Source organism: Synchiropus splendidus, chromosome 14 (assembly GCF_027744825.2).
Source record: "Synchiropus splendidus isolate RoL2022-P1 chromosome 14, RoL_Sspl_1.0, whole genome shotgun sequence".
In the NCBI taxonomy this organism is placed as follows: Eukaryota; Metazoa; Chordata; class Actinopteri; order Syngnathiformes; family Callionymidae; genus Synchiropus; species Synchiropus splendidus.
The window spans coordinates 22,617,494-22,645,392 of record NC_071347.1 but is presented as its reverse complement, the minus strand read 5'-3'; the positions used below and the strand labels follow the sequence as shown (position 1 = coordinate 22,645,392).

The window sequence follows — 27,899 nt, the reverse complement described above, 5'->3', positions numbered from 1 at the left end:
CCTGGACAACACATCATCATGGAGGCGGACATGATTATGCTGGTTTTCGGGTGTGTTTTTAACGGAAGAATCCTGAAAGATAATAATAACGCCCATTGCTCGCGGAACAAAAGTCGCGCATCCAGACGGACATCTGAAGAGACAGTAAAAGGACAGTTGCAGATTGGAAAGAGAGAGATATGCGAAAAATGTATTTAATAAATGTCCTTGTCCGTCTGTTAAATCGCGTCTTCATTGGCTGCGTTCCCGAGTCACAGTGTGGAAGATCCAAAAGTGAGATGATCAAGTCAGGGACCAAGGCGTGGAGAAGTTCAACTATCTCAGGTTCTGGGTGAAGAAAGAGACTTTATAGACACGATGATCTGCTAGACGATCTTTGGAGGATCTGAGCCTATCAACTACGCCATGACCCGGTAAGTGGAAGACTGTGGTGTAAGGACAGAGGTGAAATGGTTAACTGAAGCCCATGCAGCTCTTCCAGTGACTAGGCTTTTGACAGATGTGTTTAGTTAAGCTAGACAAAGCATCAAGAAATCCTTCAGAACGACTGACTTGGTCAAGCAGGTCATGCAAGGAACTGATGGTAGTCAGGATAGTGTGTAAAGCCCTGATCCCCAAAGGTTTCTGTGGCGACATTTCACTGCTAGCGACTGATGCTGAAGCAGCTCCAGCGGAACTTGATGCAGAGCGGAAGTCGCTTTGGAAAAAAGTCATCTGCGACAAAGAGTCATCTGCAGGACTGTCTGAACTTAATCCAGACCAGTCTGCCTCGACCGCTGGACTAGCTGGAGCAGGAGCTCCCAGTGGAACAACACTGCAGAAGTTATTAGCAAAAGTTCTCCACAGTTTCAGTCGGAATGTCGGGCACCAGATGTGCTTTCACTTAAACGTGAGGCGAATGAGAGTTTAAACGTGTTACTGTCGAAGGAGACGCAAAACACACACGCACGCACGCACGCACGCACGCACGCACACACACACACACACACGCACACACACACACTCGGTGTGTGCATAGCTGGTTCCTGCCTTTGTGTTGCAGAGTCTTGTCAAACAGCAGGAGGCGGCAGGTCCGACTGCGATTGCCAACGCGAGCAGATCAGAACACTTCCTGTCAAAGGGAACCGACGCCGCTGCACCTCCTCACTGCAAATACCACACAAGACTGGAGCTGACAGTGGAGCAGATGAGACGCATCGACTGGCGGGCTTCAGCGTCTGCCGGGCGTCAATCACGCGACGGCGAAGCCGCCCAGGCTTTGTGTTTGAAGCACCGCAGCGTCTGCTGGGAATTCTGAGGCAGACAAAGCCGGTCCAAGTCAACCTGGAAAAACTATTCTGTTTCAGGAAACTTTCATTTTAAAATCAGAAGTGAGTAGCGAAATCTCTCCAGCGCTTCGTCAGCCTCTAGAACGGTGAACATGAACTTTGCGTCTCCTCCACATTTCCCCTCCCAGAATATGACAAAAAAGGCATTAAACTACTTTTAAACCCAGAGGTTTACTTTCACTTTCCACTGCGGCTGCCCCCTCACAGACCAATCATCGACTAACAACTTTGTAAACATTACCAGACCAATGAAGTATTTGTATAGCAGTCCTAGCAGGAGTGCTAGAAAATATCATTTAGCCAAAACATTGCGATGCTGTAGCAACATTTTCTTGACATTTAATAGTTTATATTTGTATTTTTGAGCAGGCTTCCAACCACTGATGAGCAACACTCACTCAGCCATGCGACGTCTATCCTCAGGTCCCTTTAAAAAATAAATCAAGATCTGGCAAAGTTGGAACGCTAGCTAACCAGCACAAGGGTTGAAACACGGCGCATTCAAGGGTTGGGGATACGTGTACGATGTGAGCCACTGGGCTCAAGTGCAGATGGACCTCAGCACTGCACCAGTGAAGCATTTGAGCTAGCTTGCTAAATGTATACAACTCTGGATCAAGCTGTTGAGCTCCCACCCAAATTTAGATAAAACAAAATTTGCAAATGTGAGCTTGAGCACACTTTCTGCTCAGGACATTGATTCTCCAGATACATGTTCTTCTGAACACACAAACATGAATATAACCAAGCAAGTATTTCCATGGAACACACAGAAGTAGGGAAGATTTCAAGTCAATATACATGAGCCAACACACGTCACTGGAAGTTGTTACAACCACACAAAACCCAGAGCTGAACTTGTCATGAACCCCAACAGAATCAGCACAGAGCACACTGTGATGCACGTTTGTGACAAATGCACTTCCTTTGATCCCGTTTGGACGAGATTCTGATGTTTTTACTGAAGAAGAAACCACGACTCTACTGAATGTACGAACAAGATTTCTCATAAACACAACAACAGAACGCAACAGACTCTGGCGAACACATTAACGTCTCTACTGAGACTGAAAATTCCACTGAACAAATTGATGCACCAGCTGAACACACGACACACCTACTCAACACACTCATGTCTTTATTCTCACAGTTCTACTGAACTCACAGATGAGGCACTGAACAAACATGCAGACGAGGTTCCAAAACTTGACTCAAGTGGATATTTCCCTCGGAAGCCGGTATTGCACACACAGCAGAAGGTGTTGAAAATGAACACACAACAGCTCAGAACACTCTCTAAAAGGCAGGTGTTGGTCCACACTTTCTTGGTGACCCCGCACACGAAAGAACAACTTGCAAGTGAATGCTGAAGGAGCGTGAACACACCAAGATGCAACAGACCTACACACAAACAGCCTGAGCTCAATGCAAAACTTGATAATAAAGACCAGGCCTCATCGCTGCAGCACAACTCAAGACCAAACAAGTCAGGGTGTGTTCAGCCACGTTCACTCTCCCACAACGGCGGCTGCCAAACTGAAGTCATGACGTTTCGTAGCGATGAAAATGTATGGAGTCAGCTCCAACCTGGCTGAAGACAAGTGTGGCTGAAACACTAACGTCACAGCAGCAGATCCTGTCTGTGTTTGTAGCAACACATCCTCGGGAATGCGATAAGAACGAGAGAGACATCAAACTCATTTGAAGCATCACACACACACACACATCCTGTTATCTGTGTGGGGACATCTCTTGCTCTCCATAACCCTTTCCCCAGCCTCTCCCCATAAACCTAACCATCAAAACCAATGTCTAACCTTAAGCAGGACTCTGAACCAAACCAAACTGAGATATAATGACCTTGAGGTTTTGAAGTTTTAATCCTCAAATTGAGATTTAACCCCGTGGGACCTGCAATAATGTCCCCACAAAGCAAAATGTCAATACAAGGAGGTGTGTTTCTAAGAATTGGTCCCCACAAGTCCATGTAAACCAGGTACCCACACACACACACACACAGCTGTCTGAGCATGTTGACAGGTCTGATCGGCTCAGAATAGCTTCACATCAGTATGTGGCCTCGAGGCACAAATACTAAGCAGAAATATTCGCCACATTCTCAACGTTAAAGTGACCAACAACGGCCAGCGTGCAGACCCGGGTGCGGGATTAAAAACGCTGAGGTGACAGATGTGTTTGTAGTAGTGCGTGCAGATGTGTGTGCGCGCGCGCGCACCAGGGTGTGAACCGAAGCAGACACACTCACCGGAACCGACATCGTTCGTCCTTCTGACTATTCCTCGTATGTCACACGTTCGATCCCCGTCCAACGTCCCCGGTTCGACCTGGCGCTCCTCCGCGGTGGGTCAACGGGACTTCATGTCGGTGCAGATGGGGAGTGTTGCTCTGCGGCACTGTGGCCGCCTGAGAGTGCGCCTCCCCCGGGGTGAGAGTCCGCCGCCGCCGCCCCGCTGCTCAGCCAACGGTCGCGTCCAGGGAGAGGTGGCGTCACAAGCGGCGGTGGTTCGGCAGGATCCCGGGCCGTGGCGTCGGTGGGAAGGCGAGCTGAGCTGGCACCCGTCCACACATGATCCAGTCCAGTCTTAAAGGGGCCGTCTCTGGAGTTAACGCCTTCACTCCTGCGCTCTCCAGCAGCCGCGTGAGGTCACCAACACACAGCAGTCACCGATCCACTTGGATCGTCCCGGGGCAGGGAGCTGAGCAGGTCGTCAGAGTCACTGGCAGAGGGGTCCAACACCTTGTTCTGCCCAACAGTGAAGTAGCCTTCTCACGTGACAAGTTACCTCAGGGGATACATGTTCTCAACCAAACACTCACCTTCTGAAACAGTTCATGCACCAGGTTCATCGAAGCTCTCACAACTCAATGTCATCATCCACACGAAGACGCTTCTGTTCCAATCCCATGTTTTTCCCTGCTGGTTTGAAAACAGTGTACCGCAAAGGTGCTTACCTGCCGCACATGGAACACGACGCGAGCAATGGAGGCGTCATCAGACGGTGTGGACCATGACAAGGTCACTCCAGGGATGGCGTTGCTATGGCTTCTGGAGCTCCCTCAGCAGATTCGAGACACACTCTCTCGATCCCGGCAAGCCCTGCACTTGTTATTGGTTTAGTCTGACCGTGGTTTGGTTTCACACGAGAGGCTGCGCTTCAGCAGCCGCCGGCTGTTCATTATGATGAAAGGCGAAGATTCTGTGCAGCAGTGAAAGACTTGGAGCTGCAAGTCAGCTGCACAGGTGGACACATGGAATCTACTATTTCAAATCCATCCACTCCTGAGGTTTCGACTGACTCTGCCACCATGAGGACACAGCCTCAGCTTTCACACTCGCCCCACACTTGTAATTTGGCCTGGGTTTGCCTCCAGCTGCTGATGTTTTGTCAGCATGCCAGGAAGTGCTCACACCAAATGTGAGCTTGTACCGAGGTCCATACAGGACCAGGTCTTCAAGTCACTTCTACGGGACCCTCTGATCCTCAGGATCGACCAGGCAACAGAACCCTCTCTGTCAGGGCACCTCGACTCTGGAACCACCCGAACCACACTGTCTGTAAATCACTGTAATGGCGTTCTGATCAAGCAAGCTCCATTATTAATTCACTTTCTCCAACACCTCCAACTCACTGAGGTATAAACCAGGTTTTGGCTTCAGTTCACCCAGTTAGTGTCTTCCTACCGTCATGTGACTTACGGCTACACAAAGTGCCCTCATTTAGATTTACTGTACCCAGCTAGTAGTTCAATTACATTCATATAATTTCAGTACCATTAGACTTTTGTAGTCAAAGTACTAAACCTACAAACTGCAATTCAAGCCTGTTACATGAAATATTTCTTAGCTAAAATATAAAAAAGTAATGTCACAATTAGGGACGGGCGATATGGACAAAAAAGTTATTACGATAAATGTCTCCAACGTCAATATTTGTTTATGTTTCAATACAAGAGTTAACACAGTGTAGAGATGAGAAATTCAATGTTTCAGGTCTCTGGTAGAAGTCGCTAGTGTCCGACAGGCTGCTCTGCCAGCTGTCTGTCTGCTGCATCTCATGTCTCTGAACAGTTGACTTGAACTATGGAGCAGTCTGGACACTGTTCCTAGATGCTACTGAAGAAACATGAGAAACCATCAGGTGAAGAAATGATCATGGAGTCAGAGTCTATTCTCCACATCATGATCCAAACTGTCAGTCCTTTGTCTTGTGTGATGAAAAATCTTCTCACAATTCTCTCTCCTAAAATGCTTGTTCTCCATGGTCTTATTGAAGATGTCACTCAGACTTTGAGGCTTTAGAATTTGTTGATGGTCCCTAACTGATGGCGGCTCGTAGCATTAGCGCTGCCTGTGAGAGTGTGTCCTCCATCAGTGAAGCCTAAGGGGACGTGGAAGAGGACGCCACCGCCGCCAATATCCAAGTCTTGTCACCTTGGCAGCTGGAGAGCTGCATGTGTTGATGTGAACCAAGGCAGAGGAGCGCGTCAGAGAACCTATGAGGACCACTCCATCTCATCAAAGAAACAGGGATCCAGAGACTCAGTCGACCAGTGTCATGACCAAAGGTTCCCTGGATTCAAAATCACTTTCCAACTACCATGGTGAACCAAGTTCCAGCACACTCTCCACAACTGTCACACGCCGGTGTCGGCAGTTGAACGCAGCAGAGCTGTCATGGTCACGGTGGCCTCAGGAGGACATCAATCATATCTCAACACAGCAAGAATTGACACCGGCCACTCTGCAGTGCTGTTTGGTGCAGGCATGTCAGGGACGCACAGGCCCGGCCAGGGTCTCACTCCAGCACACAAAAACACTATGTTGGACAAAGGTGCGTCATGAACACCACCTGCATGTACTTGTGGAATTTTCTGTATTATTTTTTGTTTCATTAACACCATGATTCACGCTGTAACACCAAGTTAAATGACAATAAATACTTGCCAAAGCTATTTCTTTCTGCAACGTTAATCGTAACCTTGGCAGATTAGCTAACCCAACACTGTGTTTTCAGGCAAGCAACTAGCCGCCAGTGTTATCTCACTCTCATGTGGACACCACCACCACGGCATCTTCTGTTGACTCAACAGCCCTGAATCTTGATCGTGTTTGGGACCACTGGCAACTAAAGCTCCCCTGCACCGCTCTGATTCAGCCATTGCTAATTCAAAACAAATCTCCATATTTCCAAACATCCACGAGGGAAAGCCGGTCATGTTTCAGGCTTTCCAAAAGGACATTAGTGGAAGGTCTGCAAATGCAGTCGGGATTATCTCCCTGGGAAAACCCGTATCCTCTGAGCTGACTGACATGTAGCAGTGCCACGATTATGGAAATGCCGTTCCATCCCCCAGTATTACCCAGAAACACCCACCGCCTCCGTGTGATCATGTGTGTGGGGGATAATCTGCTGTCAGCCCGACGCCGTGAAATCCGCCTGTCTCGAGTGCGTGAGCTCACGTAGCAGTGTGTGTGAACCCTCGTGCGAGCCAGCGAGAGAAGGAGCTCCACTTCATTAAAGGGTCTCCAACAATACTGGGCTTGTAGCAATGCTAGCTCAGCGAAAGCATCTTCTCATGTAACAGCAGGAGGGACATGTCGCTGGCAAGATTGAGTTTTGGTGTGGCAAGCGGAATATAGAGAGGTCAGCCGTCAGTCAGAGGAATGCCTGGACCACTTACCCCACTCAGGGTCAGGGGGGAGGGAGGGGGCGCTGGAGTCAATCATCTGATGACATGCAGCAGGAGGCCACACTGGGAGGAAACCAGAGCACCAAGAGGAGATTAAAGAATGCAGTGATTCATATCTAAAGATACTAAAATTAAGTTTGGTGCTGGTTCACATTGTGCTGCATTCACTGTCTGCTCGGCTGCAGGAATTTCACGGTAGCTCTCAGTGTCTGAAGAACAGGAAGGAGTCAGAGGCAGCGCCACCAGCAGGAGCTCAGATTAGATCTCAGTCTGTGGAAGGATGTGGTTGTGACACGCACTGTTCAGTTATTGTTCATCACATCACCACTACATCCTCCATCAGCACTGACCTGGACATCCATGACTCTTTCCCTGGTGAACCGCCTCCCTCACTGCTGAAGAAGCACAGGTTCATGGTCTCGTGGCTGACCCATGACCCGGTGCTCACACTGGTGTCACTGTAAAAATGACACTCCAGTGTGGAGCCATCGTGACACGTGCTGCATTCAAAGTCCGGCGATGGTTGAAATCTTAAAGTTGAGGACAGTGAACGCAGCAGCAGAAATACTGTTCACAGAGACGCTGAGCTGCAACGCAGGAGTGCAACTCACCTGTTGTCAAAATGAAAGTTGTCCTCATGGCTGATATTAGGAACAAGCAAGTCTTTTATTTCAGTTCCACATCACAGGCAAACTTTTTCACCTCATACTTGAATAGTTTGGTTAATTAAACTCACCTTTAATGTTTCTGCATTTTCTTGTTTCCACACCCCAGAATAGCAGAAAAAAATCATTTAATGGACAAGATTAATAAGTTGTATAATTTTCTTCAAGTCCAATGTAAGTCTGATTTAAATCTAGACAATTCTGAGTTAAAAGGCGACATGTATGAAGTCAGGATGTATCATGAAATCGGCTGTTTCTGAGGTTTCAAAGTGAGAATATGTGGCTGTCAATGTCAAATTTGAAATCACTCCGGCATCAATCGATCCTTTCTGAATTCATTTCCTTGAAAAACACGAGGTCAGAAGTGTCTTGAGTAAATTTCACTTGGAACATTCCCATGAAAGTTGCTGAGGCACATTTCCCTTTGAGAGTTAAAGTGAACCCAAATGAAAACATATTTATTGTCACTTCAGATTCAGACAAAACGCCATCACAGGAGAAGAACATGAGAAGAACACGTGTACTGAGATCAGTTTGGAGCAGCTCTGATGTTTAAAAAAAAAAAAAAAGGTCAGTGTTTTTTGACACAAGTTCACTTTCCCAGTCCGGCAGTCGCTTCGTTCCCAGATGAGTTTCACAAACAGACTCCACTGGAATTATCCAGCGACCAGATTGGACCGCTTCAAGAGCCGACAGGAAGCAGCTCACTCGGTTTCCCGAAGAGCATGAAGATGAAGCGGTTCAGTGGACACCCCGCCATTACACTGACGCTCGACTATTAATATCCACGCACTGAAATAGAGCCGCAGAGGAACCGTGTGTGTGTGTGTGTGTGTGGCCCCCCGTCACCGCTTCATGTTGCTCAGCCGCACGGACTTCTCCAGCTCAAACTGTCTGTGGTCGACGCGCTCCAGGAAGTTCTTCCTCTCCACGTACCTGCACACACAAGCGCAGGAGCGTCTCACACACACACATACACACTAGCTCACGCTGATATTAAAGTAATGAGCCGATCGTGCACACTCGAGTTCTGCTGCCGTGTTCAGAAGTGATCCCTGTTGTGTCTGAGCGTGTTCAAATTAATCCCATCCTTCTGCCGCGTTGCATGTTCTCCGTGTGTGTGTGTGTGTGTGAGCGGCGCAGAGGACGGGGGGCCTGCCGATGCAGGCGTGTGCACAACAGACCCCGTGTTATTTCCCCAGGGGGCTCGTCCTCCAGATTCCAGTTCATATGGAACGCTTACACACGCCACTCTCCAGCTGGTGCGTCGGAAGCTCGGCGCTCGCGTCAGCGTTTTCCACACCGCCATCATCGACTCGTGATGTATAGAATAAAACCAATTTGTTGACTTCATTTATGGCCTGTATGTAAAAGTCAACATCTGTGACGCTGGGGGGAGGGGCGCGCTCTCCTTACTACATCATTGTTGAGTGTCATTTATTATTTTCCCTCGCAGCCAATTAACAGTGTCCCTGTACATGGGGTGAGAGGTAAGGAGCTCCATCTCACATACACACCAACACCTCAATTTGGAGTCAGGTTTTTGGACAGTAGGAGGAAACCAGAGTGCACCACAGACGCACCTGGAGAACAGCTACACAGAAAGTGGTTGGCTCCAAACCCAAAGTACATCCAGGTTGGATTTGAACCCACAACCTTCTTGCTGTGGGACTAACCATGAGGAGAAATATAAAAGAAATAATAAAACTAAACTTTTCTAACTTTGCGACTACTGACATAATTTTGGGGAAAAAAACATCAAAAATAGTTTAATTATTGTGAAGGAAAACTCCTGTGGTTTATATATATATATATATATATATATATATATATATATATATATATATTTAACAAAATAAAAGATTGAAATTCAGTTTAAGAATGAGGATGTGAATAAATGAAGCACACAATCGTGGCGTTCAGTAAGTGGACCGGGTCGGTCTGAGACCAGATGTGGCTCCAGGCGGGACCAAGCGGTACGACAGCTCTGATTCATTTTCATGTCTCCACACACAAACGCTCCTGAGGGAAGGAGCCGAACTCTCAGCTCTTCACTGATGGCCGTAACATTACGACCACCTGTGTAACACGCTTCAGCGCCAGCCTTCGGGTCGGCGGCGGCCGCTCGCTTCTGCTTCGGTGCGACGGTGAGTGGCCAGCCAGGACGGACCATTAGAGAGGAAAGCTCCCTCGAGGCGCGCAGATGTCAATACAGACTGCAGACATTTCCTCTGAGAAGAGCCCGTGGCTCCCATGTGCACGGTGGCTGCAGCGGCGGCGCTCTTACCCCTCTCTGCCTCGGTTGTGGATGGCCAGCTCCTCGCTGATCCCCTCCTCAGACTTGAAGGCGTCCCAGTCCATCTTGGACTTCTCCAGCGTGCTCATCTTGGGCTTCTTTCCTCCGATCTGACTGAGGATGCTGGACATCCCCGCCGGCCGCTTCACACTGCTGAGACAATCATAACACAAGTGTTCACCAGCTGAGGAGCAGGTCACCATGACGGAGCCCAGAAAATGTCTGTTGTAATGTGCGGACACTACAGGGGTCATGAACTCTACAGTAATGTCACTCTCCTGATTCCTTTCTCTTCACCCTCCCTGCCCTTTGCTACATCACCTTCTCTTCCACTCATCCTCCCATTGTCATCTCTTTCTCCGTTCCATCATATTATCTTCCCCTCCTCACCTCCACCTCACATTCCTTGGTCAACAACCTCTACATCACCTTCTCCCCTCTGTTTCTTTTTGGCTCTCCCTGCCATCCTCTTCCATCTCTCCAGTCACCCTTCACCTCTCCACTTTTCAACCCTTCCAACTGCAAATGCCATTCTCTCTATTCGCCACCTGCCCCTCATCCTTTCCATCACCTCCCTTCTTATTGTCCCATCTCTTCCTCCCCTCACCTCTGCTCCAACTGTGCCTCTCCACATCCTTTCCTCTCCATGCCACTTCTCCACCATTCTATCCTTCATTATCCTTTCATCATCTCCCTCTCGCTGCCGTCAACAGGAGCAGCAGGTTCAGTTGCAGCAGAGCCCGCACAGATTTATTTTCATTGCTTCGGTTTGCCACAGCAATGAAACACGGAGCGCGACCATCGTCCGACAGACGTCCGGGCAGCATTGGGCTCCATGATTGGGCGCAGATGTTGTCGGACGTTGGGAACGATGCAACACTGGTCATTTTGGTCTCCAGGATTCCACCAGAGAAGCCGACGTTGATGTTCTGTAATTACTGTGCTGATGTTTGTTTGGCTCCACTGCCTCAGAGAGTCGACTCATCTGAGCACTTGAGACGGGGAAGAAATAGGGGCGGGACTTAGAGGAGACCTGGTCACTGTGGAGGCCCGGGTCAGGAAATATCAGACTCCACGTGGGTGAATTCTATCTGCTGCCACTTCAGACTCCTCAGACAGCTGAGCTTTCATGCTACTTTTTCATAACTGAGCATTTTTCTATCAGTAATCATTCACAAATTCACACTCATTTTCCTGAATTGGTTTGAATTTCTTTTTAGTCTCTCATATTTTGAAAGTCTAGAGTACAAATTTAGGGGAAGAATAATTCACAATTCCATCACCTCATAACGGATAGATTTTCCATGACTTTCTGTGGTTGTCACTGTCATTAATGATTATAATGATTTGCTTTCAATAACAATTTCTGTTTCAACATAATTTTTATTTAATGCTACACCATCATAAACATAATATTATGACTCATATTGCAGTGTTATCTAGGGCTGTTAATGAATCTGAATTAACCGCACTAAAGCGGAGTTAACTCGCAATTAATAGCAAACGAATCACACGTGTTGCATCTGTTCTGAGTGTAACTTAGAGGAAGCTGTTTCCAACACCAGAGTGGCCAATACTGTTTCTGCTGTAAGCATGTTGCTGAGCCTCTTCTGCCGGTTGTTGGAGTCAACACGTTTGTATAAAGAGAACAGCTTCCTTTAAGATACATTTAGAACAGATACAAAGTGTGGGATTCATTTGCCATTAATTGTGAGTTTACTCAGCTTCAGTGCGATTGATATCTATTAAGATCGCTAGTGTATTATGCTGGGTTTTTTTTAAATAAAAGTTTTAAGGAAAAGCAGAATGTGACTAAATGTACCATGACAAACAATAACAAAATAAATTCTGAGCTTCACAAAAGGAGAATGTGTCACGATGGTGTCCCCCTCAGGCCAGTAGTGTGTGTCGGTGTTTGTAGTTATTTGGAGACTCGAATCAGGAAGGCAACAACAACGCAGACGCTTCCCGAAAAACAGAGCCGATCTGAGAATCAGATCTGAGGAGCGAATCTGAGATCGGCGGGGTTTTGGTTATATATTATTTATCAAAAGGAAAAACTGAGACTCAGTAGTTGGATGAAGGAGGTTATGTAACGACAACAACTCACAGGGCTGCAACAAACTTTACAAGCCACATTTTTCTGTGTATGTGGTTCACAGTAATGAGGGAGTGGTGGACGTACACACAGACACACACACGCACGCGCGCGCGGTGCGGATAAATAGGAAATAGCTCGTGGACAAGATGCATATCCTGTGAGAAGGAGGATGATTTCCTGTTTCCAGACGGAGCTTGCGGATGGGAATGTGGGGGTGTTGCCACGGATATATCTCCAAACTGTAGTTAACCCTTGAAGTTCCTGGTCACTTTCACAGCCTTTGACCTTAAATTTTACTCATTAACCCGACATGAGATTTGTATACAGGAGCATGAAAACTTCAACATGACTCCTCATTTTGCCATAAAAATATTTACCTGAAATTTAAACGCTACACTTCTCTATCGGCCATAATAGAAGTTGAATGCTGTGGTTTCGTTCCTGACTCAATGGTGACACCAAGTGGTGAAGCCAGGTGGTGCCATTTTTATCTGAATCTTTTTTTTTCCGACAACAGAAAAACCTACTACAGAAGGGAATTCACTGACGGTGCGAGTGGCTCTACCTGGGTCCAGAAGGTGTCGGCGGCGTCACTCTTTCTTCTTGATTTGTGCTTTGACTCTTCAGGAAGCTCCTGGCCTCTCGTGAGTCTGCTGCCACTTCCTTCTCCACCCTGAGAGAGGAACAGGAACATCGTTGAGTCTGCCAGAGGGACAGTGCTTCCCTCATGAGACTTACTTGACTTGTTCACCGGCGAAGTCGAAGACTTTAGTGATGACGACTTTTTCAGTTTCAGCTTGAGTCTTCGTTGATTTCACCGGGGTCGATGGTGATGGTGATGGTAAGGCGCCTGTCTGCTGCAGCATGGAAGAGAGGGTGAAGCCTTCATGTCTCAAGTGATCTCTGAATCATACGAGGACGTTTCCTGCAGTGTCCACTCACCTTCTGCGTGTTGGTGGGCTGAGAAGCATCAGATGAAGGTGTAGGTCTGGTTCCCACATCAGACAGAAAACTAGCCCAAAGGTCGTCTGACTTCTTCTTCTGTCGTTCTTCATCGTTGTCTTCGTTCTGGGAAGTGGTTTTCTCTTCCTTCTCGTGAGGCGGCTTCACCTCCACTGCATCACCTCCTTCTTTCTTCTCCTCCTTGTCCACCACAAGGATGCCTTTTTTTCTTTTCCTGGAGGATTTATTTCATGTGAAGAGACACCACGAAACACAAGAGAAAATATTTCAACATTCTTCACACAACAACATTATAGGAGGAGAAGTTAAACACACTCAGTTCTTGCCAACTAAGAAGGATGAATAACTTGTATGAGAGGCCAAATAGGAATGGATCAACAAGAGACTAACCACAACTTTATCTCTATTATTCTTCCTTAATGATGCAGAGGACGTCTCCTGGTGGTGATCATCTATGGTCAAGCTGCCCATCGGCAAGCCATATTTTTATTCGGTATATTAAAGCATTACTACATTGATCATTATGGTGTTCAAGCTCACTTAAGTTGACCTTTTCTGTTTTAAGAAATAGCAGACACATATTTCGTATTGTGTGCAGTGAGAAAAAGCCAAACATTTAACATCTTCATGTTTACCTTTATTTTCACTGCTGAAAGAGCAATGGCTTTGTTGACTATTCATGTGGATAGTGAGTATTCTTTTACGAGTTTCATTTCATTTTCTGATCTTTTAGAACTGACAAAACAAAATGACATGCTATGCGTTAGAGAAAAGCATGTTGAATGAAAATTTTTGAGACACTCCTGGTACAGTAGACGGACTGAAACCCATCTGATCACACAGACTAAAGCTGAAAATGCCATGGACAAAAGCCTGAATCAGAGTGTCCTGTACAATCACTGACAATAGTTGATGCAGGACCTCTGGAGTGGAAATGGTACGGGTGAAATGATCACAACCACCTCACCTTGCACTGATATCCTTTTTCTTACTCTTCTTCTTGGACGAGTTTCCAGGATGAGGCACTTCATCGTCTTCATTCAGAGGCTCTTCCTTCTCACAGTCGTTCAAATCGTCTTCGCTGAGATTATCATCTGTCACGAAAAACAAAAATTAAATTATCCAAGTGAAAATATCAATTTCAACTGGGCCTGTCAATAGATTTTCTGTATTGATTAATCACACTAAATCTGAGTTGGCTCGAGATTGGTGGGGAATTAACCAGACATTTAATGTAAATGTGACTGAAAGGAAGATTTTTATCAACAGAAGAGTGGCCAGTCGTTGTATCAAAGGTGCAGCTCAGTGTCTCAAGAGAGTCTCATTTGTTTCACAAGTCGCCTCCTCTGGTTTTTAATTTAACACCGCATTCAGTGAGGCACATCCGTGAAAGCGAAGCGAAGCATTCTACCCCCGCTAAAGTGTCAAGCATAGCCGTAGGTAAGTTGGTTCACGGCATTAATCCCTCGAGCATGCGAGTGGATCTGAACAGCAGGACGAGAGAGTCACGACAAGCAGGTACCTGAAGGAACGTAGTCGGCATCTTCGTTAGACGAGTAGCCGTCAGAGTCGTAGTCTGAGTAGTTCATCATCCTGAGCGCCTTACTTCGCTGTAGCAGACTGCAATAATACCACGTGTTTTTATATTGTCGATACCGGGGGACAAGAAGAGTATTTCGGACGCTGAATCACAATTGCTGTTGTGTTACGCTACCACACGAGAACTTCCGGTGACGGCAAGCGCGAAGGTTCAAACAACCCCACCGCTGCGGTCACCGAGCGCGTTTGTGAGTTTACTGCCCACTGCAGGCGAGGAGCGGCAATGCAGACACATGTTAACGTTCTGCGCTGCACAGTCACGTTTGTTCGCTTCTTCTCTTGCTCTTTCAATCGAGAACAGTCGACATTTGTGTATCCAGCGCACAAAACACACATGCAGAAATACAGAAACACTTGAAATATAGAAGCATAAATACAGACGAAACACCATATTATCAGTTAACAAGCAAACCCAACAATAAAATCCAAGTAAAATGTCTTTTAGAATGTGACATTTTTTGTCATTCAAGTTTTTATCGACTCCAATGAAGTGATGTCCTTATCAGTGTTGACAACAACACCAAACTAACTCTACTTTATGTTAGCATTTAGGATGAGCCTGTGAGACGGATGGACAATAACACAGGTTAAGATGAAGATCATTGTCACTGAAGCAAACAGTGGTGTTTATTTCATTTGATGGTCAAATGCAAGTGAGTCAAAGAGTCAAAGTGGATGCTGAGACGTTCGAGCTACAGTTCTGGTCTAGGAGAAGGGTCTGCGGTTGCTACCAAACTAGTTTTTGGAGTTTAGATGGAGGACAGAGCGCCATCTGTTGAATGAAAGAATGGTATGAACAAGCCGAAATAGCTCAGTTGGGAGAACGTTAGACTGAAGATCTAAAGGGCCCTGGTTCAACCCCGGGTTTTGGCATGAATGACTATTTTAGATCTTGACTGGACGACCGGGTCACAGCAGGGCCACGGTCGTGAAGGTGGGAGAATGTCACAACTCTGTCTTCTGCGGCGGCAGCTCCAGAGAAGACAAGGTTCTGATCCAGGACGAGACTTGGATCGAGTGAGTGGTCGTGGTGTTTGTCTGCTGTTTGCTACATGGACCGGGGAAAGACTGTTGTTGAGAAGCGAGTGATGTCACCAAGAGTTGTGGATCAGTGGTCCATACAGGGACACACAACACATACACTAACACGGAACCACATCGAGGTATCGTCAGCATATATGAAGGCGCTCAGTTGGGAGAGCATTAGACCTGGCAGCAGCGTTTAAGATGCCTCTCAACAGTCACTTTCACCAGCTGATTGGAAAGGTTTGTAAGCCAGGTAACTGAACTGGGTGAGACAGAGACCATGTTGGGCTAAAGGCTCAGCGGCGCTGCCGAAGGCATCAAACCAGGGACCTTTCGGTTGGCTTGTCATGACTCTGTCGCCATGAGACCTAACGCATCACCATGCCTTTAAGAACTAAGAAGAGCTGGGAGTGTATCGAGCACTGAGGAGAGACTCACCACGACTGAACGTTCACTTCTATTCAGAGGCCCAGAAGCTTCATAAGTCGCGGACAGATCCATCACAAATAACCATAATTATCTCACACAAAGGTGCCACAGTTAACTTCACTCGCTTCTTCTCCCTCTTCCCTGTGAGAGCAACACAGAAGACACATCAACACGTGCTGTGTAAAGGGCACGAACCGAGACATCGGAGTCACACAAGAAGTGACTCCACTCCATGGTGAAGACGGTCCATGCAGACGACAGACCGGGCCTCGCTGCCAACTTTCTCCATCAATCCATCTGTGGCGGCCGCTTCAGAGAAGAACAAGGGCCACGTCGTAAATATGCTCGCAAGCAAAGAGAAGAGCATCATTATTCCGTCCTCTCCCAAATGACACATAATTGCAGCGCGCCATTGTGTCCGGACGCCGGCTTCGTTTGAAGATGGCCTTAATGACCAGTGATTAAGTGTAATTTGAACGTACTTGTAATAACAGAAGGTGACGACGGCCGTCCGTCATTTCAAGGGTCTGTGGTCGACACTGTCATTAAACATATACGAGCCGTTAAGAACACGATTCGCTCGAGGAGTTATGTGACGCACTTGTGGCAGCAGTCGTCACAACGCCTCGATGAGGATTCATCTGATCCGGTGTTGAGGCTCGGAGAGAAAGATAAACAATGTCCTTCGACTTTTTACACTGAAAGGTGGAAGTGTGTGGAACGTGCTCCACTGAGCAGGCAGCGGACCTGATCATGTATCGACAAGCAGTGTTGCACCAAGCAAGAAGCAGCCTCGATGACATCACAAGAGTGGGCTGTTGTCAGCACATTACATTTTTTGGACAGACTGAATGAAAGACTGAATGAAAGGAATTCTTGTTCCTACTTCAGTCTCACATAAAGGCCCTTTAAATACCGTCGTAAACAAGAGTTGGATGAGGCAATGGAGCCTCCCACCGACGAAAGGAATCATGAGAAACCCATCACTCGCAGCTCAATCCAGATGCAAGTAGAGAGTTTGTTGTCCACTGCAGCAAACTGTCATGCTCCAGGATTGAAGCAGGGCTTCTGTCTCACGCTCTCCCAGCCGCACGAGACATTAGTGTGGTTGAAGAACCTCTTAGGTTGGGAAAAGAAAGACAGAAAATGGCCACAAGATAGAAGCCTGGACTTTGGAGCGCCCGGCTGAACCTCACTGGAGGAGGTAAGATCAGGTCCAACGCTAACCTGGACCATGGTGGGGTTGAGAGGGTGAGTCAAGACGATGGGGGTCTCTCAACTGGGAACCAAACATGACGAAGTGAACATAAAGAGAGTAAATAAAGTGGCATTGAAAGCACCTTGCCAAAGGGCAGTCACAACTGAAGGTGTGTAGAGGAACAGGTATCGGAGAGGAACTCACGTAAGCCGTCGTCCTGATGTCCCCTCCGCTCCGTCACCCTGAAGATCCGCTGTGACGCAGGCAGGCCATTCAACCAAAATAGAACAGTAATATGAAATCTGTTTTCATTCTGGTCCATGCTTTTGTGAGTGTGGGTCTTAGGACCTCTGACGGATCTCAAGAGTGTGTGGATCCCGGGCTGATCCCGTCTCTCTAAATGCTAATGACGTGCGGCGCTAAGTGCTAGTGTAGGATTTGCACCAACACAAAGGACATTATCCTCAAGCTTCCTCTCCACAATAGCAAGGTGAGCATTTGAAGATGAGGGGGAAGGGGGTCACCTGGGGAGACCTATTACCTGCCATGATTCAGGCCGGCAGTGACCGCTGGAAAGTGGTGACACAGGAAGCACATAGTTTGACCAGTACATTTTGGTCTTCACTGTCTTTCTTAAGGACACGGTTTGCAACTGAAGGGATTCTTTCCGCCTTTGTTGATGGTTAAATTAAAAAGGATCAAACAAGATCAATGAATAATGGACAATAAAAAGGAGGGAAAACATGATATCAATCAATCAACTGAATGCCATAATAACAATACAAATGCAAAAAATAAATGGCCCCCCATTTCAGTGGCTGCTGCCCCCACGACCCGGCCCTGAGCTACACACAGCAAACGAGCCAAAATAGCTCAGTTGGGAGAGCGTTAGACTGAAGATCTAAAGGTCCCGGGTTTCGGCACTTTGACGTTTTTTGAAATCATGAACAATAAATCACAGCGTATATAAATACATAAACATTGTTGAATATAGGATGAAATAAAAAGCAAATATCTGCAGCATTTTATAAACTAGGTAGTTAAAATTATAAAAACCGCCAGGTATTGTGAATTAATTCCAAATATTTGTGGATTTATTCACCAACAGAGGCGTCAGGAGACATTAGATGAAACCAGCAGTTAAATCTCAACTGAAGGCCTCGGCCCACCCGCGTTCAGATGAGAACTCGTTTTGTCAAAAGGTTGCGAGTCTGTTCTGCTGTGTGTGTCTGTGGCTGTCACGGTGTGTCGTCCGCCTGACTCCAGGACTGAAGCTGCTGCAGAAGCGCCGTCCTGCTCAGAAGGTCTGCTGCTGCAGGCCACGCTGCACTAATGGGAGGCAGAAGGACCGAGTGAGGACAAATACAATCCAAAATATCCAGGAACTATTACTCATTACAGCCAACATGTTTTACATTTTTTGTATTTTGACTTGCTCAAAATACATTTTCCAAAATACATTTGATAAAGTGCCTTTATATGATAGGTATATGTGACAGTTTTGTGACCAAGATATTCTGATTTACACTCAGAATCCTTCAATAAAATTGATGTGAAACTATATTCAAATACCATTTTAGGTATATGTCATTCGTTTTAATTACAAAATGAAAATTAAATTCAATACACTTTTTTGAACCAACCACAGCTTTCCCTGGATGTTACAGTGCAGAGCCACAATTTCTTTTTTAAAACCTCAGTAATCCCTAAAGATGTGCTTCCTCTCGCTCGATATAATTGGAGCTCCATGCAAAACAGAAAGAGAGAGATCAGTGATGAAGCTGCACCATTGCCGTAGTGATCCCTCTCTGAGCAAAGCTGATTTGAAGACGTGGATCCAGACGGGTCAATGGTTTATACAGCAGACCTTTTCATAATGGCCGTGCTAACCGGATTGAGAGGTCTACAGCTGACAGCAGGGTCCCGGGCCGGACACAAGCCAGAGCACCAGCGTGACACTCGGACCGATCCTAAGTGAATCCAGCGAGATGTAGCGCCAGGTGAAGACCAGCTCCTGTGCTGTGGTGATGACGTCAGGACGAGCGCGGCCAGTCAGGCGAGGTTCGCTGTTGTCCATGGCAAATTAAAGTTTGATCCATCCAGCTGATGAATCAGATCATTGTAATCACAAGTGAATTATATAAACACTATGGTTGGATTTGTTTTTTCAAGATATTATGGGAAAAAAGAGAAAGACATAGGAAAAACAGAAACAAAAAATAAATTTAAAAAATCAGGAAAATGTGATGGGAAAAAAAGATTTAAAAATAATTAAAGTAAAATGAATAAACAAAATAATGTTGATATTATAAAATAAATCTCAATAAAGCAAAATACTTAATATATAATATTGATATTAAAATATTTAATAAATAACATTTAAGTATATTTTAAACCAATTTTTTAAATACCACAGATTATTGCACAAATTATTATTTTTATTTTTTATAATAATAATAATCATTATATATATGGTATTAAATAAGATAAAGAAAATGTAAATAAGATAAACATATACCATTACAATATAAATAGACCTGTAACACAACAGATATGTGTGAAGCATCAGCGTAGAGTTCATATGCTTTTGCTTCCAGTTATTTTTAAATATCATTCCAACAAAAAGGTCTGTTTCCAAGCTCATGTTTCACGTGTGCATCACCTGCTATATGGATGCGTGACCGGGCGAACACCTTCTTCCCGGCTGCACTCTTGTTCTGGGAGTGATGGTGCCACCCGCGGGTCTGTGCTCGGACAGCTCATCACGTCTGACCGTCGCTGACAGGAAATCGTCAGGACTCCTCTCGACGCTCAGGTGTTGCCGGGAAGACCAGAGCGAAGTGTGACCACTTATCTGAAGTGCTGTGAAGACACGGGAAGTCAATGACACATGGAACACCACGATAATCCGCAACATGAGGACTCTGAAGCTGACGTCAGCTGGAGAACAGATCACTGAATTCTGTCATGGAATTGATCCTCAAATTTGTGCTGAACCCTGAAAGTCTCCCGAGGTTGAACAGCAGCGTTTCATCCTCTAATGTGGATCTATACTAACACAGTTGACAGTTTAAGCCTGTACTTCATCGTCTGCACAGCACAGTGGTGCAGCGGTCAGTGCTGCAGGACGGGGGTTCAGATCCAGGTTGAGGCAAGACTGGGTGAAGGTTGAAGTGAAGACAAAGTCTGATTCCAGCTTCTGTAGTTTGGGGAACAGGATGTCTGAAACCGCCATTAAAAAGTTTGATATCCGACTATTAAAATCATTCATCATTTAGGTGTCAATCATAAATCATTAAACCAAAATAAATTGAATATTGTAATAAACTCAGTTTTCATTTCTTTTCATTTTTAGCGCTGTCCAATGAGCGGTTCAAATCCAGATTATCATGATCCAGATGTAGGAGTTAATAACACTTGTTTTAAACATCTGAGGTATGAATCTTCATATGCAACTGCCAGGTCAGAACAAAACCTCTGTTTTATAAAATGAGAATATATTTATTATAATAATATTGAATATTATTAATATATATATTTATATTTGCAGTGACTTTTGTTCTCTGAAACTGATGATTGTCATGCCCAACTCATCTCAAGCCTCTCCCCAGTGATGAAAGTGACTTCGCCCGTCAGTGACGTGTCCCTGAAGTCGGTGGGGAGCAGCTGACGCTCGTGCATGTGAGCGCTCTCGAGCGCGAGTGGGAATAAAAGGTGGCTGGATTCTCTCATGTCTCCACTCAGACACACATACACACCTTGAGAGTCGACGCGAGGAAACACCAACACACACTTTCCTTTCAAAGGTAAGAGACAGCATTTCCTCCCTGTTGAAGTGAAGAAGACGCTTCAGCATGTTGTAACTTTCCTTCACAGATGCAGAGGAGCTTTGGGATTTTTTGCGTGTCGCTCATCGTCTGTGCAAGTCTGTCTGAGACCATCGGGCTGGTCATCGCGGTAAGACTTCCGCTCCTAAACACAAAACTCTGTCACTAAATGATTTAAAACACACTTTGAATATAGGGGAAAAAAGACATTGACAAAATGAAATATTGAAGTCTGTTTTCAGTGCCAGTATTCTGTTTCTAATATTGTACAATTAAGTAAATCCCTGCACCTTTCAGTGCAGTTAAAAGACAAATCATTTTTTCTTAACTCCAGCTGAACGAAAGGCAAAACTATTAAGTAAAAACTGTAGTATTTAAAATTCAGAAGTTATATTTTGTTAAAGGGAGGAGGTGGCGGGTGATGAATGTATGAATATTTCTGAGGAATGACATCCTGTTACTCTCTTTACCTGAGAGCTCCATCACTAGGTGTCACTGGTTTCCTGCCAACTCAAGTACATCGACAGTTCAGCAACTGAAAGTGGGAAAATCTCGGGAACTCCGGAGAAGTTGATTGTTTAGAAAAGATAACAATCTGAGCAAATAAATAAAACACAAATCAAGTTACAATTGGAGAAAAAAAATCTGAGTAGAGCTTCTTTCAAAAGAAAAATCCTTCAGTCTGATGCAGAGGCGACAAGTTCGTACTTGACAGCAGCGTCACATTTCCATGCTACACTCCAATCATGGACCACAAACCCGGGAGGCTCCGACCGGGATTTTTGCTGCCGATAACCGATACTGATCATATGGATTGACTCTCAATTTGTCATCAAAATGGTGATGAGACCATCTGTGTACATGCTGTGAAAAAATGAACCACGACACCATTATAATTTAGGCACCTTTTTATATATATCGAGGAATTAAAAAAAGAAAAACCTTGCAGAAATTCGGTCATTTCCGTCTCCGCAGAAACAATGCTAGACGGCTTGGTTAAATGAATCATTACTTTTTGGGAAATTTGCGCAGCTCTCCCAACGTCACGCTCAGAACGGTGGGTGTGGCTGAGACACTCAGCCCTGACAGACAGATGCGGACCTGCTGTCTGGCCCGACTGGGAGGACACGCCCCCAGCATAAAAACACTTTCAGCTTCAACACAAAAAGTCATCATTTCCGTTGAGCTCAGACGCCCTTCATGACGTCGCACCAGCCAACAGGCAGCCACTTGTTGCATGCACAGCAGTGAGAAGCTGAGTTTGAACTGTCAACACCTGACCAGACACTGCAGAGCCTGTGACTCTCAGCGCTGGCCAGCAGGAGGCAGCACTAACATCAGTAGGAATTCAAATGAAGCGCCTTACAGAATGACGGCTCATTCATTCATTCATTTGTTGCTTCACTTGACGCTCTGATGCTTCCTCTGCTGTGCAGGCGAAGGACAAGCGAGGCTGGACCCTCAACAGCGCTGGATACCTGTTAGGTCCCCGTAAGTACTGCGCACAAGCGCACACACAAACACATGCATTTAAGGTATTAAATATCTGTATTAGAAGAAATAATGATTACTTATTCATTTAAAATTGAGTCATAACATTTTTAACAGCTCACAAAGTACATCCTTTCATTGATATCAACATCACAATTTTATATTTATATATTTGTTTACTGCACTTTATGCATCATTTAAAGTAAACAAACATGAATTAGTATATTTTACTTCCATATTTTTATAAAACAATTAGTAACCTGTAGACAAGCAGATCTGGGCATTTTAGCGCTATGCATTAGCCAAAAACAAACACAAGGTGGCAGTAGAGGCCACCTGCACGGTCTGCCACTACAACAGAACAAAGATGGCGTCTGCATTTTATCTCACACTTTTCATCGTGAGAGTTGTTGATTTATATTTTTAGTGCTTCAGTTATTCAGTTAAACAAGACTCAATTCCTTGATACCTTTTTTGTATATTTAGATATTTATGAAAAAATATATATATATAAAGCAAAATATGTATTTATTAATAAGTTGTTAAAGGTATTTTTAAATAAGGTATAGCTAAGTATAAAACAAAAACATTATATAAAAAATGCATAATTAAATTTCAATTTATATATACATTCATATATATTTTGCTTTACGTTATAGGCTATTTTTTTTAACAAATTCATAAATACCAAAATATACAAAAAAAAAGCCAACAAGGAATTCTACACATGATATAAAAATGTAAATAAATAGACTTATATTTGGAATACCACTTACACGTACAATAAAGGCCAACTAATCTAATAATTAAATGTAAAAGTAAAAAAAGCACTAAGGAAAAAAGAAACGTCTCACAGCTGTCTGCATGGTCGGCCTCATGGCAGCAGCAACTGTTCCACTTCAATAGAGGCACGTAACTGGACAGATCTGGGGTTTTCGGCGCTGTCCAAGGTAGAAACTGCAGCGGAGGATCCTGTGAACAGAGAGGCGCATCCTGACTCCATTTGTGTGATGATGATGATGATGAAGGACGACAAAAGCTGGACACGCTCCGCACGCAGTTAAATGTGCGTGGAATTGAAGCTGCCGGCTACCTATTAGCTCTCTTGCGACAGCCCGCTCTGAGAAACGTCTCATCGGTGAATCGGCTTCTTTGTGCCCGCTCGCAGGCGCCACTGTAATTTACCCTCATTTCCAGCGCGGCCTCATTAGAGAACTCATTTAGCCGACTGACGAGCTGAAGCGGCTGCAGGACAAAGACTTCTTCTCGTGCTTGTGTGTGTGAGTGTGTCAGTGTGTGTGTGTGTGCGTGCGCAGCTCAGGTAAACAGGTAAAGGTTGCTCCTGCCTCATCCTGTGTTTCAGGTCGTATTGATCACCTAATTCAGATAAAGGATTCACCCAGGGCCAGAGGCAGAGAAGAGCTGCTCACTCAATGTAAGATAGAAACACTGGCACGGCCGCTGCAGGGTCTTGACCGGGAATTGCTCTGTCCGAACCGCCCTCCGCCCGCTCCTGCCTCCAGAAGAGGCCCCCTGCTGTCTGTGCTTACTGTGTTCGTCCTGGCTACACAGCTGAGAGCAATGTTCAGACTGAGCTCGGAGGTGCAGCTAACACTAACCTCTAGAGCTGGCTGAGTTCTAAACCCAGCTCCGCTCTTCTCCGAGTCTCCAGCAGATGACCAAACTCCTTCAAACAGCGACTCATTTCAACAGATGTGTGGGAATTATTTTGAGGATTACTTTCCTCAGTTACTGCAGACTTACACAACTTACATTTATGAGCGAGTAAAATATAAATAAAAAAAAAAAAAATCACACAATAAACAACTATTTGTTTAAGACTGTTGGGCTGCAACTAAAGTCAGCGATTACCTTTATGATTAGTCGACTGTGGTCTTCAAAATAGAACATAAACATAAATTCAAAAATATAAATGGGAATTAAAAAATGGGTAAATAGTTGTGAATATTTGTATAGTGTCAAATGTTGTTTATATTTTTATTTTAATTCCTCAAAAAGTGGTGTTAACAGGTCTGTCCCAGTGCAACGGTCCCTTGCTGTTGGCGTTCTGGGTCGCAACGGTCACGTAGCCATGTCCCCTCTTAGCTCTGATGGTGCGAAGCGAGCGTTGAGGTCCCAACGAGTCGACTCCAGAACCACACTAATTTAATCATCGATTATTGTCAACGAGGCGTTCGCACAGGCGTTCATACATTTTTTTTAATTAATAAACATTGATTCATTTTATTCATTTCTCTGATGTTCTGAAGATGAAAAAGCTTCACACAAATATTAAAAAAGAAAACTAAAAATAGTATTTCACCTTTAATAGAATGAATAATAGAGTAGAGCAATTAAAGGGAAAAGCATTTTAGCTCTTAGAGTCAAGGTCATGGGGTCGCTCACACTCCAGCACTAAACGGGTCACATGATCAAGTGCTACTTCTGATGCTCTGCAGCTTGTGCCCCCCTCGCCCCTACCCCGCCCCCTCCTCGTGTGTGTATTTCCCCCCTCCCTCTGCTGAAATATATATCTAACATATATATTTGTAACTGCAATTCTGCCGAGCCAAGCCCTGCAGGTGGTCCGTACACGTTTGGAAGCCGAACAACCAAACACACAGCAACACAATGAGATTTAGCTCAGACAAATGTCAGTGGGAGAAGTAGGTGAAGGTGTGTCCCTGTGCCGTCACGTTCGTGTGTGTGTGTGTGTTGCAAACGTGTTGATCCAAGTTCTGATCCGACTCTAAAATGTGCCTCATGTTTACAGCGTCATTTGAATTTGGCGATCAGATCACAGAGGTTTAAAGTAGCAGGGGAAAAGTGCAGCCACATTACGCTGAGATTTGTTTCATAATGGTCCTATTTTTCATTAGAAAAAAAAGGTCTGATCCGTGAGTCAATTCCGTGAGACGATCCCAACCAGGAAGGTTTTGGTCCTTCGCACCCCTAGTTTGACCCAGAATATCCTATAAACATTAGCATACTTAATAATGCACCGGGTTAGAAGCCGCTGCTAGTGTTTACAGCAGAGGTGGTGCAATGGGTGGCCCGGGGGCCACATGCGGCCCACACAAGGCCAAAACCATGAAAGAAATTGTAGTTTCTTTCCAGATTTGTGTCCACTTCTCTGTACTCTTTTGAAACTCAATTTCTTTGAATGAGACATTTTATCATTAATTTTTGTCCCTCAAAATCAATAAATAAAACAATCTGTAATGAAGCATCTTTATATACATTTTGCCCATAGTTCACCAAAATATTCACCACATTAAAAGATCTCCCAGTATTTATGATTACATTGAGAATGTATGAAAACATATTCAATAAAGAAAACATATTTTCTGCACACAAAGTCACAGTTTTCACAATTTTATGATATTTTTCAATTTCAAATATCAGCTGCATATGATAACAATGATGGCCCCTCACATTTGTCACAGAACATTTTGGGAAAGTTAATTACCCACCCATAACATATATTCCAGCATGTCCAAACCAAATCAAAATCAAAATGAAGTTCGGGAAATCTGAATCAGCTGTAGTTTACTTCCGTGGCCACCAGAGGGCCCCCTGCAGTTAGCTTTGAGTGGTGTGTCACTGATGCTCTTACTAGACAGTTAGACGTGGAGCAGACGGTTCTAGTGGGAGACTTTTTTGTTCGTATACTCAGCTTCAAGTTCTGGTTGCAAGCTGTTTAAGTCTCAAACTGCAAGTCCCTTGTAGGCGAAACTCAGGACCTGCAGGTCTCCAGTCTCTCTCCCACCTGAGCCATTTGGGCAGATGAAACAGCCTTGAGTCGCTGAAGTTTCAGTTATGAAAGGTCAGATTCAACTTGATTCAAGATGAAAATCCAGTGTGGCAATCGATTTTTCCTAGTTCGACGCTGCAATAGAAGTCAACACCAGGGAGACCCTCATGCAGTGAATGTAACGCCGGAGGCCCTGAGCACCTCAACGCACACGTCGAGATTCTGACCCAGCAGAAGCTGGTCCACCAAGCCAGAAATCCTCAGTAGAGGAGGAGCAAACTCAGTGACGCTGTAAACGGCTGAATCGGATTCCAAATTCGTCCTCAGAGACTCCTGAGACTTGGTCAGCATGTTTCCTTGATAAAGGCTGAGGGAGTCAAGTGTGAAGAGCAACTTATCTCTGAATGTGAGTGCTGCTTCTATGCTCACTTCCTGTTGTCCAGATGGCATAGATGGACACAGGAGCCTGGGAGACAAGCCGGGCCTGGCCGGGAAGAGAGACATGGGCCAGGAGGAGGACTTCAGGACAGGTCTGTAGCTCCTGCCACAAAAAAAAAGTTAGAGGTCATCCATCAATGAAGCTTTCGCATCGAGCTTTAACGTCATCAGCAACATTGTTCTCAGATCATCATGCGACAGCGGACAACTCACTGCTTCACGGCTGTTCTGTCAGACAACGCACAGGAATTTCCCAGAACATCCACTGTCAAAATAAACACGCAGCTGATGCAAACATATCTTTTCTGTCTTTATATTATTCATAGATCCGTTTGTTATTCTTCTTTTTCACCATCACTTCTCTTTCACGCGTCTTTTTGAGACACACCTTCTCATGATCTGTCTACAGTAATTTTGTAATTCAACCAATGACCCAAAGCCCAGGTGTCAATATCGGTGTCGGGTCCATAAAAGACGGATCGGAGCATCCTCTTCCAACACTTCCTCAAACAGACGGTTTGAATTGGGATTATATGTGAGCTTTCCATTCATCAGGTTCAAAATCACATCAAAAACTCAAAGGAGCAATCACTTCTCCTCTTAAACATTTGTCGTGTCAATTCATGTCATGACTGTGAGGGTGAAGACCTGAACGTCTGTGCTGCTTCGGCCCGCAGGTGCCCTCAGGATAGCAGATGAAGACATCATCCACACTGTCATCGACTTCCTGTCGTACCTCAAACTTAAAGGTATTTTCCCGCCGATCATTTGCACGTCAGGATTGAACTGCTGCATGTTTCTGCTGTGCAGAGATGGGAGCCTTGGACAGCCTGCCGTCCTCCGTGACATCCGACGAACTTGCCAACCCTTAATGTGCCGCAGGTCAGCGAACCCCTCTCTCCTCTGTCGTGATCCTGGTTGTTTTCTGTCTGGACGTGCACTGTCCTCAATGTCCCCACGCCGTGGACCCATCCCATCCTGGAGCCGAAGATCTGATTCTGGAGGTGTCTCTGACATCAGCTCACATCTCTCTGTGTAAATAAAAGTTTGTATCCACTGAAAGTCACAGAGG

The 27,899-nt window shown here is 45.3% G+C and overlaps 4 protein-coding genes and 1 non-coding gene across 20 annotated transcripts in view; 2 read left to right on the top strand and 3 right to left on the bottom strand.

Annotated features, from left to right (window-relative positions):
* The window catches only part of bcar1 (BCAR1 scaffold protein, Cas family member), a 41,518-nt gene extending 37,442 nt beyond the window's left edge, over positions 1-4,076 (bottom strand). The window contains exon 1 of the mRNA XM_053885373.1: positions 3,595-4,076. Within this exon, the coding sequence (XP_053741348.1) occupies positions 3,595-3,606 (12 nt within the window). The 5' untranslated portion in view covers positions 3,607-4,076. The remainder of the gene's footprint in view (positions 1-3,594) is intronic.
* Positions 4,077-8,550: 4,474 nt separating this feature from the next.
* On the bottom strand, positions 8,551-14,657 carry cfdp1 (craniofacial development protein 1). The gene is made up of 7 exons (XM_053886831.1): positions 14,588-14,657; positions 14,033-14,159; positions 13,045-13,279; positions 12,841-12,959; positions 12,668-12,775; positions 9,993-10,151; positions 8,551-8,641 (listed from the first exon to the last, which is right to left on the bottom strand). The coding sequence occupies exons 1-7, from the start codon at positions 14,655-14,657 to the stop codon at positions 8,551-8,553; spliced, it is 909 nt and encodes a 302-aa protein (XP_053742806.1).
* Positions 14,032-27,899, bottom strand: part of pard6a (par-6 family cell polarity regulator alpha) — a 37,783-nt gene continuing 23,915 nt past the window's right edge. For 2 of the 15 annotated variants that reach the window (XM_053885375.1, XM_053885388.1), the window contains exons 8-10: positions 26,819-27,858; positions 19,980-23,607; positions 14,669-19,420 (exon numbers count right to left, since the gene is read on the bottom strand). The gene's annotated coding sequence lies outside the window, so the exon portion shown is untranslated. Of the gene's footprint in view, positions 14,160-14,668; positions 19,421-19,979; positions 23,608-26,818; positions 27,859-27,899 lie in introns of those variants that run through there. The other 13 variants (XM_053885376.1, XM_053885378.1, XM_053885379.1 and 10 more) reach the window with 13 other exon arrangements.
* trnaf-gaa (transfer RNA phenylalanine (anticodon GAA)) lies at positions 15,465-15,537 on the top strand. Its single transcript has one exon. It is a non-coding gene; the product is annotated as a tRNA-Phe (tRNA).
* On the top strand, positions 21,071-27,879 carry gal (galanin/GMAP prepropeptide). Of its 2 annotated transcripts, XM_053885391.1 has the most exons (7): positions 21,071-21,123; positions 21,194-21,274; positions 22,581-22,635; positions 23,999-24,070; positions 26,833-26,919; positions 27,505-27,576; positions 27,638-27,879. In XM_053885391.1, exons 2-7 carry the CDS (start codon positions 21,194-21,196, stop codon positions 27,697-27,699), a joined length of 429 nt encoding a protein of 142 aa, XP_053741366.1. In that variant the 5' UTR covers positions 21,071-21,123; the 3' UTR covers positions 27,700-27,879. The 2 variants fall into 2 exon arrangements, with proteins under 2 accessions (XP_053741366.1, XP_053741368.1); XM_053885393.1 differs by lacking the exon at positions 23,999-24,070.

Bases quoted from the DNA above. Each gene is read 5' to 3' on its own strand.
- cfdp1 (XM_053886831.1), bottom strand. From the start codon at position 14,657: ATGATGAACTACTCAGACTACGACTCTGACGGCTACTCGTCTAACGAA. The intron at 14,160-14,587 runs GTACCTGCTTGT...TTTTCGTGACAG, and splicing joins TGCCGACTACGTTCCTTCAG to ATGATAATCTCAGCGAAGAC. The intron at 8,642-9,992 runs GTAAGAGCGCCG...TTGTGTGTGCAG, and splicing joins CACAACCGAGGCAGAGAGGG to GTACGTGGAGAGGAAGAACT.
- gal (XM_053885391.1), top strand. From the start codon at position 21,194: ATGCAGAGGAGCTTTGGGATTTTTTGCGTGTCGCTCATCGTCTGTGCA. The intron at 21,275-22,580 runs GTAAGACTTCCG...TCTGCTGTGCAG, and splicing joins CCATCGGGCTGGTCATCGCG to GCGAAGGACAAGCGAGGCTG. The intron at 24,071-26,832 runs GTAAGATAGAAA...CCTGTTGTCCAG, and splicing joins AGAAGAGCTGCTCACTCAAT to ATGGCATAGATGGACACAGG.